Source organism: Lacerta agilis, chromosome 4 (assembly GCF_009819535.1).
Source record: "Lacerta agilis isolate rLacAgi1 chromosome 4, rLacAgi1.pri, whole genome shotgun sequence".
Lineage (NCBI taxonomy): Eukaryota > Metazoa > Chordata > Lepidosauria > Squamata > Lacertidae > Lacerta > Lacerta agilis.
Window position 1 is genome coordinate 12529088 of NC_046315.1, and position 13842 is coordinate 12542929.

Consider the following 13842-nt stretch of genomic DNA (forward strand, 5'->3'; position numbering starts at 1 on the left):
GTTGTTTATTGTCCCATTTCAATTCAGTGTTTGTAGTATGTAAAGTTTCTTTGTACTGTACACATACTTGCTGCTTGTGTTAAGCCATGTGTTAAATAAGCTTGTATGAGTATGGCTTTGCCCTACAGTTTTGCTGGATGCAAGAAGCACATTGAGTGCAGAATTCTTCTTCCTGAGAAAGTTGTCCTTGATTTTGTCCTTATGATCATGAAAACATGAAAGTGGTGCAGCATTGCCTACTTGGAACTCTCAGAAGCCAAGAAGGGTGACCGATAAAATTTCTTAATGGCTGGGACAGATACATTTATCCATATGGCTCTCTGCCCTTCTTCATGAACAAAAGCAAGTAAATTATGCAAACAGAATTGTGCATAATTAAACAGGTTGCGGAATTTAGCTTTCTTGCTCAGAATTTGAATTTCCTGGGTATGGACTTAAAAAAAAATGTGTACACAACCCTTAATGTTTTGGTCCAGCAAAAGTTTTACTCACATGATTCCCAGAGACTATACTACTTTACATTAATTCTCTCTCATACCCATCTGATTACAGTAAGCCTGCAATTTGCAAACATTTAATTTGTGCATACTCAACTTTAAGTGCTTGGCAAAAAATTAAAAGGGGTGGGCATCTAGAGGAAATACATTGGCAAATTCCACCTGTTGCACTCAATGTGTTTTGACTATATGTGATTTTGGCTTTATGGTAGGTGCAGTGCCTGGAATACAACCCCTGCATATGATATGGGCAGTGCTTTTTTCATGGGGGGTGGACTAAACATTTTGTGAATCTAAGTTTGGCCTCATTGAAGGGGAGTATTTCAATATGAGTAGGAAAAAGAGTACCCCTAAATACTTTTTTTAAAAAAGAAAAAAAGCACTGGATATGGGCATACTGTACTTAGAATGAGAATTGCAGAGTAAGTGAAATAAGAGAACTTGGTTAACTAACTGCTGTTGGTAAAAGGAGCCACTACTGTATCTTGGTGTAGAATACCCTGGTACTTATTTAGGATATTTCCATTGCTTCTGAACCCACTTGGCTCCTCATAGTGGCTTCACGAAAATAAATGTTTTTTATACTTAATATTGTTAACAAAAGCAACACAAGGCACAGGCAGACAAACTAAAACAAAATTCAGTAGATCCCAAACACCTGCCAAAATAAAATGCTTCATTTAGTGCTTGAAAACTTGCAATGAAGAGGCAAGATGAGCCTCCACCACCCTGGTGCTACCACTAAAAAGGCCTTTATTCTCCAGCTGCCTCATCTTTGACAGAAGGGGAACAAATGAATTTCACAGACTTTAAAAGTGTGTTTAACCTTATAAAAACAAGATGTGAATAAAGTGTGTGTGAAATGTGTGTAATATATGGAAGCTGTTGCGACAAGATGTAAAAGTATTAAATTTCGTAAAATGAAATAAAAACAAAACTAAATATGTGTTAACTTATTTTCACACACACCCCAATCTTCATATCACTTGCTCGCAACAAAAAATAAGCAGTCACAGAATGGTATACCTAGAACCTCTTCCAAAACGTTTATTTGTATTTTTTTACAAAGACCTATTTCTTACTGAGGGATGCGGGTGGCGCTGTGGGTTAAACCACAGAGCCTAGGGCTTGTCGATCAGAAGGTCGCGACGGGGTGAGCTCCCGTTGCTCAGTCCCTGCTCCTGCCAACCTAGCAGTTCGAAAGCATGTCAAAGTGCAAGTAGATAAATAGGTACCGCTCCGGCGGGAAGGTCAACGGCGTTTCCATGTGCTGCTCTGGTAAACCAGAAGCGGCTTAGTTATGCTGGCCACATGACCTGGAAGTTTGTACGCTGGCTCCCTCGGCCAATAAAGCGAGATGAGCACCAACAACCCCAGAGTCGTCTGTGACTGGACCTAATGGTCAGGGGTCCCTTTACCTATTTCTTACTGAGGAGGTATTCTTGCCTGGACTCTTTTTCTCAGGTGCAGGTCAGGATCTGCATGTTCTGTGTGGAGAAGCATTGAATCACTTCCTGCAGTAGAACCTTTCTTCCTTGCCATCTAGTTTTCTATCTGCAGGGATATTTGTGCGTGTGTAAGAATACACATCACTTGAGCCCTCCCTCTTCCCCCGCCCAAATTTTGTATTGATGCAGCCTACAGTGGTTTTTAAAAAATGTATTTTATTACATTTATATTCCACCAAGAAGCTCAAAGTTTGTGTGCATGGCAGGGCTCACAACAGCTCTGTGAAGTGCTTCAGCAACATTCAAGTCTGAGTTACAGGTAGGTATAACAGGTTGGTCTGTCATAGTCAAAACAAAATAAAAAATTCCTTCCAGTAGCACCTTAAGAGACCAACTAAGTTTGTTCTTAGTATGAGCTTTCAAGTGTGCATACTAAGAGCAAACTTAGTTGGTCTCTAAGGTGCTACTGGAAATAATTTTTTTATTTTGTTCCATGCAGTTTGAAAATCAAAATGGTTATTTTGTGAATTTTTTTGTTTTATTTTGTTTTATTCAAGTCTGAGGACATTGACATTCTGTTCCTATCCTGCAGCAGCATTGAATGCCGAGGAAGCGTGGGAACATTCTGTGAAAGTTTTAGGGATTAATTTTGTATTGCTCCAAACAGCTGCAGTTGGTACTTTGCGCTGTGCTTGAAAAATTATTCTGCTCAACCTTAAAAACCTGCATGTTTCTTAATACAGCAGCAGAAATTGGCTGCGGAGCTTTTCCATAGGCATGGGGAAAAACTAGCCAGTGGCACCTCTGTCTGAAAAGGTATGTTTTTTAATATTATTACCAGCCACTCTGGGCAGCTTCCAAAAAAAAGATTAAAAATATATTAAAAGTTTTTGCACCGGGAGGTTGTTGGAGCGGGAAGACAATTCATTTTAGGCCGGAAGTTCCTGTAAAGAACCAAGGCCCATCCTTTCCCTGCGCTGCCCTAGCCGCCGCATTCCTTGCAAGACTACATTTCCCAGCGTCCTCCGCTTCGCCGAACATACGCGCCGTCGCGGGCGGCGCGCTGGGATACGTAGTCCTCTACCGGGATGCCTGAAATCCCACACACACACACACGCAAGAATGCCCGCCTATCCCTATGCGAATCATTTCCTTCCGTTTGCCCCGGATGAGCTTCGGAGGGCGGGCGGTGGCACGGAGGGACCACCGGGGTGGTCGCCTGGGCCGGTCGTGGCTTTCGAGGAAGCGGCCTTGGCGAGGGAGCCGCCTCCGCCACCGCCATGTTTGGCTGCTTGGTCGCGGGGAGGCTGGTGAGTGGCGTCCGCGGCCGGCAGCGCAGGGCGGGAGTGGGCGGGGCCCCTTGCTGCCGGGTCTCTATGGAAACGAGGAGGAGAGGGGGGAAAGGGGGTTGCTATGGGAACGGGAGGGCACTTGGGGTTTCTATGGTGAGGGATGCGGGCGGCTGGTTCTCATGGAAGTGGGTGAGGAAATATCTAGGAGGTGATATATGTATTTATATGTACTGCTTTAAGGTTTCTTTTCCACATATGTTATGATATATGAGAAGAAGAAGTCCCAGCAAAGGATACAAAACCTTATGGATACAAAAGCTTACGGAGTACGCAGAAATGGCAAAACTTACCGGAAGAATAAGAAATCGAGATAACAAACTTTTTATAAAAGAATGGAAATGGTGTTTATTGAATATTTACAGATAAATTGTAAACAGATAAAAACATTGGCAGGATTATCGTAATAACCTGCAGTTTCATAAGAGTATATATTTAAAGGAGATGAATAAATGAGCATATTAAGTTAATTTGGAATATGCAGCAGATATTAAAAATAAATTTAAGGAACTGCACAAAGAGGGGGAAGGAAGCCAATTTTTGAAATGTCAAAATGATTGTAAAATCAGTTAAATGTATAAACTTAAAAAGTATAAATAAAAATTAAAAAAGTTATGATATATGTAAATACAATCAAGCAGTAAAATTGTTATTATTATTATTATTATTATTATTACTACTACTACAATCAAGTGGTATATTACTTTTTTAAATTAAATTTGTATATTGCCCTTTATCCACAGATCTTAGGGCGGTTCACACACACACACACAAACACACACACATACACAAAAATACAGTATAAAAACCACAAAATGTATAGTAAAAGTAAGAACAACAGCAAAGCAATAATCCCCTTTCCCACAACACACATAAATTTTATGGAATATTTGTGTGTTTGTATACCTCTTGAGTTTCCCCCCTCTACATTCAAGCAGTATATATAGTGGTATAAACTATACTGTATACCGCTTGATTGTAGGGGGAAAACCTCAACAGTGGTCAACAAATGGGATAAAACAATGAAAGCACTTTAAAAAAAAAAGTAAGACCGTGATTTAAAATATGCAGGTTAAAACTGCAATAGACTAAAACAGATTAAAACTAGTTGTACAAAACTATACCTGCAGTGTTTAATGTATTGCATTAACTGAGTATAAATTTTTTGGTCAATGAAAAAAGTGCTTCTAATTAACCAGGCAGCATATTTTTTTCCATTTAAAATTGTATTTTTCATAAATAAATAGCAGTGGCAACTATCGATGGAACCTAGGCAGCAAAAATAAAAGCAATGAAACAATTGAAACATCTAAAAACAATTCCAGTACAGATGCAGGTTGGAAAAGATCTGTGCTTTAAAAGCTTGCTGAATAAGAAAGCTCTTCAGTAGGTGACAGACAGACAACAGAGACAGCGCCTTGTCTAATGATTAATGGGAGGGAATTCCAAAGGCTAGGTGGCATAACCGGAAAGGTGAAATTCCTATCTTGTGCAGAATGGACCTCCTGCTATGATGGTATCTGCAACAGGTCCTCACATGCAGAGAACAGATAGGAGAAGGGTTGTTTGGCACACTGCTTTGTCATTTTCTGCACAGTCTCCATTTCAATGCATCCTTTGTTTTTACTGGAAGGAGTTTTAATTCCACTGCAGGCTTGCAGTGGGTGTGTTGGTAGCTCAAATCCGTTTTTCATTCCCTGCTCTTCTTTTGTAGGTGCAAACAGTTGCACAGCAGGTGGCAGAAGACAAGTTTGTGTTTGACTTGCCCGACTATGACAGCATCAACCACGTGGTGGTCTTCATGCTGGGGACTGTTCCCTTCCCAGAGGGAATGGGTGGATCTGTCTACTTCTGCTACCCCGACGAGAACGGGGTGGCAGTGTGGCAGCTCCTGGGCTTTGTTACAAATGAAAAACCAAGTGCCATCTTCAAAATTTCCAGTCTGAAATCTGGTAAGAACGTTGAACGCAACCATTAAAGCCTGGGAAGGGGTTTGCTGTAGAGATAGGTGACTGGTAGCCAGAAGCAACACTTCAACCTTCACTTTCCCTTGTGGTCCACCTCTTTTCTCTGAGGCACAGGCAAAGGGCTCTTGAACCCCCTTCTTCTCTGCCCAGCTGTTGTGATTAGCAAAATGGGCTCTATGTTCCTTGTTTGTGCCTTGGCTCATACATGGGAGCCATCAGCTGAGGCCCTCAACGGGAGAACTGACAGGAGGGGAAGAGAGAGATATAAAAATCCCTTTGTTTGTACCTCAGATTCTGTTGAAGTGGGTAGAGGCAGTATTGTTGACCTTTCAGCCTTTGCTCATGACTGGTTTTTGTTTTTAAGTAAGCGTTTGCCTGTAGGGGGTGGGAAGCTCCTTAGCCAGAGCTGCCTTACCCTACTCAAAAGTTGTTCTGTGGGACTCTGCCAGAGTTGGCACTAAAATCATGTATTCTGGGTCTGAAAGATGCAGGAAGAGACAACCCAGAATCACCCTCTGTGCTTTAAGCTGTCCTCCCAAGTTGTCTTCTTTGGGGTAACTGGTGTGTGCCCTCTGTTCCCAGAGAGGGGTCCTTTCTTGAAGCAACCTTTTTATGCAGCTAAGATACTCAAAAGTAGAACTACAGTGTTGACATCAGTGGCTAACTTAATTCATTTCACTTGTTGTACTCTGAGCATGTCTTAGTTGGATACAGTATGCTCCAAGTAGAGCAACTGAAATGAATTGACTTAATCGAAATATTTTTTAAAATAAAAAAAATTGTCCAGTAGCACCTTAGAGACCAACTAAGTTTGTTCTTGGTATAAGCTTTCGTGTGCATGCACACTTCTTCAGATACAAAAGCTTATACCAAGAAAAACTTAGTTGGTCTCTAAGGTGCTACTGGACAATTTTTTAATTTTTATATATATTTCAACTGTATCAGTACCATAGAGATTATGATTCTGAAGCATTAAAACGCCACTGCTTTTCTTTTGTTGGGCTGTGTTCTCTGTTTCTTGTTGACGGAGGTAGATGCTGCTTGTGTTTAAGAAGTCTTATGTAAATCTGGGCCGTTTTCAGAACTGTGCTTCTACTGAGGTCAGGACTGATGCATTAGGCCACTTGTGATGTTGTCTCTTTTAGGAAAAGGCAGCCATCATCCGTTTGGAGCTATGAATATCCCCCAAACGCCATCTGTAGCCCAGATTGGGATTTCTGTGGAGCTGCTGGAACTCTTGGCTCAGCAAACTCCTGTAGCAAGTGCCGCTGTATCATCAGTCAATTCATTCACAGAGGTAATGAATAGCAAGTGATTTTGATTTCAGCAGTTACTGCTGGAATAGTCTCTTCATTAATGGGTCTTAGAGCATGAGACATAATGTCATGAAGACAAGTGAGGCATTAACAAAAACTGCCTTACTCGTCAGAGCAGCAGCTTTCAAACTGTTTTCTGAGTTCCTCAGTGAAAAGAGCAATAATGTTCCCTGAAAGACAGCTTGATCCTCAGTACCGATCTTCGCTTGGAGATGTGTAGCTTTAACAGAATGTTGGAGCAGAGCCTCCATTTTCACACTAATCGTGAATCATAGAATCTTAGAATTGGAAGGGATCCAAGGGTCATCTAGTCCAACCCCCTGCAATGCAGGAATCTCAGCTAAAGCATCCGTGACAGCATCCATCTGCTTAAAAACCTCCGAGGAACGAGAGTCCACCACTTCTCATGGGAGTCTGTTCCACTGCTGAACAGCTCTTCCTGTCAGAAAGCTTTTCCTGATGTTTTGTCGGAACCTCCTTTCTTGTAACTTGGAGACATTGGTTTGAGTCCTACCCTCCAGAGCAGGAGAAAACAAGCATGTTCCCTCTTCCATGTGATCCCAACATAAACTGACTCTGATCTGTAAAATTTCCCATAATGCTCTGTTGTATGCTGGAGGTTCCTTGGCAGTCGACTCCACGTGAAAAGGGTTCTCTAAAATAATTTATAAGCTCATTTTTTTAGAAGGCCATCTGTCTAATTCTTCTGCAGCTATTGGCCTGGATCCTATGATAAGGGAAGGAAGTTCCTAAAAGGAAAGTTTCCTCTCCCTTGCAGCTGTCCCTGAAAACCCTTTTGGGACTGTCAGAAGGTACCTCTCTCCTGAGATATGGGGCATGAAGAGATACTGCAAGGAATTGCTCAAAACTGGGATACTGCCCCCAAAACAGCTTTCCATCTAAAGATAATTCTCTAGGTCACTGATATATTATTATAATAAAAGATTATAACACAGTGCGATTTACTTCTTAGTAAAGGATTATATAGTAAATAGCTTTTTAAAGGCATGTTAATAATTCAGAGTTTTTTATTAAGTGGGGCATGAGCCTGCAATGTGTAATCAGAGTAATTTTAGGAAAAGATACCAAGTAGAGTAGAAACATTTCTGGCTTAGCTTGTCCCTTACTTTGGTGAAACAATAAAAAACCCTTAGATTAGGCCATCCCTAGATGGTATAATAGACCATACAGAGATCCCCCACCCCTGAAGAAAATCTATAATTTCTAATACGATGGTTAAAATGAACACATAAACTTACCCTTTCTCTTACCACTTTGTGAACTGGTGGCAGCTTGCAAAAACATCATAGTACTGTGGTTGGCAACTCTGTGTACTGACAGACAACTCCCTAGAAACACTTGGAACAGAGAGTTACCTATTCATCTGTTATCTGTCTTCCCAGCTAATGCTCCTCTTTCAATTTCTTTGTTTATACAAGCGTTAATAAACTGCCAACTCATGAAAAATATTGTGACTGTATATACAGTTAAATGAACAGGATAAAACACAGAAGCAATGGCCAACACTCAAACTAATTCCATTATAATGCTTGGCGAAACAAACGTTTCCAGCAGGTGACAAAATATTAAATATTGCAGGAAACTTTCCAACTCGTGTTTCTCAGAGTGGCTTGCAAACCTAAAAACAACTTGAAGTGATAAAATTTCCCATAAAACTTCTCTTAGGGAAGAACAAGTTCCTGACACAAAGCACTCTCACCCCTTGGACGTCTCTGTCTCCCATCCCTGGCTTTTGCAACTGGTTGCATTTGTTTCCCTGCTGAAATTTCCAGAAGCAGGTCTCCTATTGTCCTGAAGCCTTTGCTGAGGCAGCATGAGTCAAATGAGCGTATCTCCCTTGTACCGTAACGAGATGCACTCCTCATAATACAGTAATATGTTTTCATTTGGATCGTATCTCTAAACGATTGTTCAAATGGCAAAATAGAGCACCTAGCTAGGGCTGACTGAAATGATTATGTACATCTTTTTTTTTTTTAAGTGCTTTTGTTGTTGTGTATTTCAGTTCACTCAAAAGATGCTAGACAATTTTTATAACTTCGCTTCGTCCTTCGCTGTCACCCAGGCCCAAATGACACCCAACCCATCGGAAGCTTTTATTCCTGCAAATGTAGTTTTGAAATGGTAAGGAGATTGCAGGGGGAGGACTGTGCCTTTACCAACACAAGGTCTTGGTAGGACTGAATTAATGGTACAGTTATCCCTAACTGTAAGAGTTACCTTTTTCATATAGCAGTCGGTGAATTTATACTGCATGTAACCATTTCATGTATTTAGATCAGGCTTGTGAATAGCCCTTCAGCCTGGTTACCTGCAGCGAGTCTGATATGCTTCCAGACAAGCAAGACCAGGAATTTAACAAAAAGTGGACACAGTGTTTTAAAAATTATTTTAGATAAATGCAAATTAGGATTCCTGAAGGAATTGCATTGCACCCAGCATAACTATTCAAGAGCCAGTGGTGTGGGAGAGGAGAGGACTCAGTGAAAATCCTGGTGATCTTCCCTTTGCATGCAAAGGAGAAGGATTGCATAATGCTCAGCAAAGTAGCTAGAAGGTGCCTTTTATCTGACTTTATTATTATTATTTTTTTAAAATATTTTTTTTATAAAAAAATATTTTTTTATTAAAGATTTTCTTGATTTACAAAGGTAGGTGTAATGTCTCTCTCATATTTTTTCCATGTAACATTTTTACAAATCAGTTACGTTTGTTGAGACATTAGGAAGAAAAGGGGGAATGAGGTGGGCGGGGTGGGGAGATGGGTGGGGTGGGGTGATGATGTTTCTATTTTACTTAGTATATGTAGGGTTCGGTGTCAGCGTTTTTTGTGCAGGTTCTCTGTTGTTCACTTGTGCTCCTTTGGTGGTGAGAGAGGTCGGGGTTGGCGTAGGTTGCCTGTGGTGGTCTTTGGTTTCCTGTGTGAGTGGGGTGGTTAAGTGTTTTTGATCAGGTTAGCCATATATTGATTTGTATGCTGTCGGTAGATTTTTGTGTCCCTCTCTAAGTGTATCCATTGTTTTGTCTCGTCTTCTAGTATATATGGGATTATATGACTTTTCTGACTTTATTTGTGCTTATCTTTCTTCTTCTTCTAGGTACGAGAATTTCCAAAGAAGATTAACTCAGAATCCTTTGTTTTGGAAAACATAATCTGGAGCCAATTTCTCGCAAATGCGCGCTATAGCAACTGGTCACAACTTAAAAGATGCAAAAGATGGAGCCTGCGAAATAAATCTGGATTGGTCGATTAAAAGTCTGAGCAGAATTGGGGGAGGGCAGCTTTTATAATATTTATGGGGCATTTGTTACAAATTAAAGCTCTAAAAAGCAGTCATGGCCGTTTTTCTTTTTTTTAAAGTTTAAAATGTGGAACCACAACAGGAGCCCCTCATTATGAATTGTACGGAAAACTCTTTCCATCGTGTTAACAAGCAAATAGGTCCTTGTTTGGTGGTTCTTTAATGCTTTAGGCTCCGGCACTGTTGTGCGTATCAAATTGCAAATAAAACTTGGTCTGAAGCCTGTGCCTCTTTGAAAATACCCTGTTAATAGTTTCCAGTGTAATTCTGTCTTAGTACAGATAGAACAGTTCACAAATTCATATGATCATAGGGTTGGAAGGGTCCCTGAGGATAATCTAATCCAACCCAAATATACAGCGGTCCAATTAGGGGATTGAATCTGCAACCTTGGCATTGTTATCAGCACCATGCTCTAGCCAACTGAGCTATCCAGTAGATACGATTAGCTCCTGGTGTATTGTGTCTGAACTCTGTATTTCATTTCTTTCTATGTAATATCTTGGTCTGTATGTATTTGCCTGTTGGGGTTCACAACTAATAACTTCCCTATGCCCAGAGTTCATCCAAACATAGTTGTCTGAGAAACTGGTCACATAGCTACTGGTGACCTATCTTGGTTCTTTTTTTCCAAGGTTGTCTGGCGAGAAGAGGATCTGTCAGTGGTACAATTTCCTGTTTAAGAAGGGTTGCCAAAACAGCTGTTGCAAGGAGTTGCCATTGCAGATCCTGCTGAACCTGTCACCCAGTGGGTTGCCAAACTCTGATCCATGAGCTTCATTCCAGTAGTCCACAGAGTGTCTGTGGATTTGTGGTTGGAGAAGACAGATGGCACATAAAAGATCCATATTGATTTTTAATCCAATGTGCTACTGCTTCTTTTGTTTCTTGTATATCTTCCACAGGGTGTATTTAAAATACATTATATAAGAAAAAAAGAAGCAATTAAAATACAGTTAAAAATCACGCAGCATCTAGCACAGCACAGTATGATTGCTGCAACAGGCAGAACCATCACTTAAGTCAGTGTTTTTCAACCTTTTTTGGGCAAAGGCACACTTGTTTCATGAAAAAAATCACGAGGCACACCACCATCAGAAAATGTTAAAAATTTTAACTCTGTGCCTATATTGACTATATATAAAGTAATTCTCTTGAATTTTTCAATTTTTCCCACGGCACACCAGGCAACATCTCGCAGCACACTAGTGTGCCGCGGAACAGTGGTTGAAAAACACTGACTTAAGTGATCCATCTCACCAGTTTTCAAGTGGCCCATGCCGGGGGGGGGGGGATTGAGAACAACTAACCCAGTACTTTTTCTCATTCATGGATCTTGCATTGTTTCTGTTCCAGTCGGACTTTTCAGCCATCCTCGCTAGCTTGTTTTGCACACATTTCCATCTATATACTTTTTTCTGTGGATAAGTCTGCCTAAAATGTTTTTTTAGATGCCGAGTGTTACTTGGGAATTCCAACTGCTTCCAGGCTTTCCATATGTAAATATTTAATTTATTTACATATGTAAATAAATTTCAAATATTTAAGGCATCTCTCAAATCCATGCTTTCAGTCATAGGGTGTTGCTTTAAGAAGAAGACTTATTTTTGCTCTCATAATGGTTTAGCCAAAAGGGACTGAGTAAAATGAATTAATTTCAATACTTCTTCTTCGGTGATCACTCGTAGCCGAGTAAGATTGTCCTCCATAAACACGGTTTTAACAGTGAGTCCATAAGTGACTGTGGAGGGCAATTCTGGATCCACACGTCCTTCCACAGTGGGGACATTGGTTTCCAGGTGGGAGTTGATCACGGTGTGGATTTGCCAAGCATGCCTTCCTCTTAGCACGTTTCTTCCTTGAGTCCTGAGTTCGAGTGTCTTCAAAGCTCATGACACCTTTGGTAAAGGCTGTTCTCCAACTGGAGCGCTCACAGGCCAATGTTTCCCAGTTGTCAGTGATTTTAACCCAGGGCCTAATACTTCATTTTCTGAAGAAATTGCTGTTGATGCCTTTTCTATATTTCATTATTAAAGAACCACCAACTGTAATTCAGGTTTATATTATTTATAACGTTAGGATGTGATTTCTGATACAGGATTTCAAACTGGGCGTAATTTGTTTCTCTTGCCTTTCTAAAGCTATGCAGTTGTCTGGTTCATTTTGCCTTTTTCTCTTTACCTTCTCCAGTATGTACACTGTAAGGAAAAAGAAATATTTTCCATAAAGTGTTTTTAAAAAGAAACACATCTTGTGTTATTACCACTTCAGACATTCCCACTTCATAGAGGAAACATACATGGGTGAATAAAGATAGTCAAGTGTGTTTTATTTTTAAAGTGACCCTATTTATACTGATGTAATATTATGAACATTTGAGGAATAAAGGTAAAGGTAAACGGACCCCTGACCATTAGGTCCAGTCATGTCCGACTCTGGGGTTGCAGTGCTCATCTCGCATTACTGGCCGAGGGAGCCGGCGTACAGCTTCTGGGTCATGTGGCCAGCATGACAAGCTGCTTCTGGCAAATCAGAGCGCGCGGAAACACCATTCACCTTCCCGCCAGAACGGTACCTATTTATCTGCTTGCACTTTTGACGTGCTTTCGAACTGCTAGGTTGGCAGGAGCAGGGACCGAGCAACGGGAGCTCACCCTGTCGCAGGGATTCGAACCGCCGACCTCCTGATTGGCAAGCCCCAGGCTCTGTGGTTTAACCCACAGCACCACCTGGGTCCTTCATTTGAGGAATACACAGCTCTTAATAACAAAAGTTTTTTTTTCCATAGATGCAATACAGTGTTACTCAAAAGCATCCATACTTTGTATCAGCAGAGGTTAATTCAAGTTAATGTCTGTTATTCGTAACAATGGATCCCCCCTTTTAAACATGCATTTCATTTGTAAAATCAAAATATTTGTAAGCTGCTTTGAGTATTATTTTCATATAAATATTAAACTTTAACATCTGATCCAATCTATTAAAAATGTACTTAAAATACAAATACATGGGATTCACAGCACCTGGATATGACTGGAAAGAAGAAACCAGTGGCACTCAGCAAGCTAAAAAGGCTAATACAATAGACATGAAATTACATTGCCAACTAATTTTAGTCTATATGAGCATCTAATACTTCTTGTTCTTAAATCTACACAAAAGTTACCCTATTGCAGCATCTGGAAAACGAGATTCCAAGAAGTCTTTGGAACTCCCTGCCTATTGAGATCAAGCAGGGCATCTTCCGTGTACTCTTTATGGCACCTGCAGAAACATTCTTGGCTACCCAGGTGCTTAGGAAGTTGAGGAAATTTTAATCTGTTTAACTTTAGTTTTAACTTTTGCATGTTTTAAAAGTATGGTCGTGAATTTTTCTCCATTTAATTTTTAAAAAAATCTTTTTGTAAACCACTCGGAGCGTTTTTTTTCCTTTTTTTTTTAATCCACCAAGCGGTGTGTGAATTTTATGATAATATAAAGTAAAATAAAATAAAATAGATGGTACCGTACTAAAACAACCAGTGATTTCGTTGCACCATCATAGCTTGCAAGGACCTGGTGCCTAATTTGCTGCTCTCTCCCGGGGCGGAGAGCCTTTATTGTGACGTCTCCCTTAGCAACCGGGAGCGGAACCCGCGTCCTAGCGACGGCCCCTCCCCCTCCCATTCATGGCCACGCCCCCTCCATCTTGCATTGTGGAGGCGCCGCTCTGCGCCCAGGCGAATTTCCCCTTTTCTGCCATCGCCTCCGCTCTCACAAGAAATCGGTTTGCTTCTGCACTGATGCGGAGGAGGAAAGGGGGAGAGGAGGGGAAATGGGGCAGCGCTTTGAATGCTGGAGCGCATAAAAGGGAGTGAGAAGGAGCTATGTGAAGGCCGCCGCCCCACACACCCAAGGAAAACCTCCAAAAACCAGCACAGTCTACCTGGCTTTCTGCTTGGT

At 40.9% G+C, this 13842-nt stretch overlaps 1 protein-coding gene across 2 annotated transcripts; it reads left to right on the top strand.

Moving 5' to 3' along the window:
- The first annotated feature begins 3068 nt into the window (after positions 1–3068).
- HIKESHI (heat shock protein nuclear import factor hikeshi) lies at positions 3069–9931 on the top strand. Of its 2 annotated transcripts, XM_033146086.1 has the most exons (5): positions 3132–3255; positions 5009–5246; positions 6407–6558; positions 8604–8722; positions 9697–9931. In XM_033146086.1, the coding sequence occupies exons 1-5, from the start codon at positions 3226–3228 to the stop codon at positions 9749–9751; spliced, it is 594 nt and encodes a 197-aa protein (XP_033001977.1). In that variant the 5' UTR covers positions 3132–3225; the 3' UTR covers positions 9752–9931. The 2 variants fall into 2 exon arrangements, with proteins under 2 accessions (XP_033001978.1, XP_033001977.1); XM_033146087.1 differs by lacking the exon at positions 5009–5246 and having other exon boundaries at positions 3069–3255.
- Positions 9932–13842: the final 3911 nt, after the last annotated feature.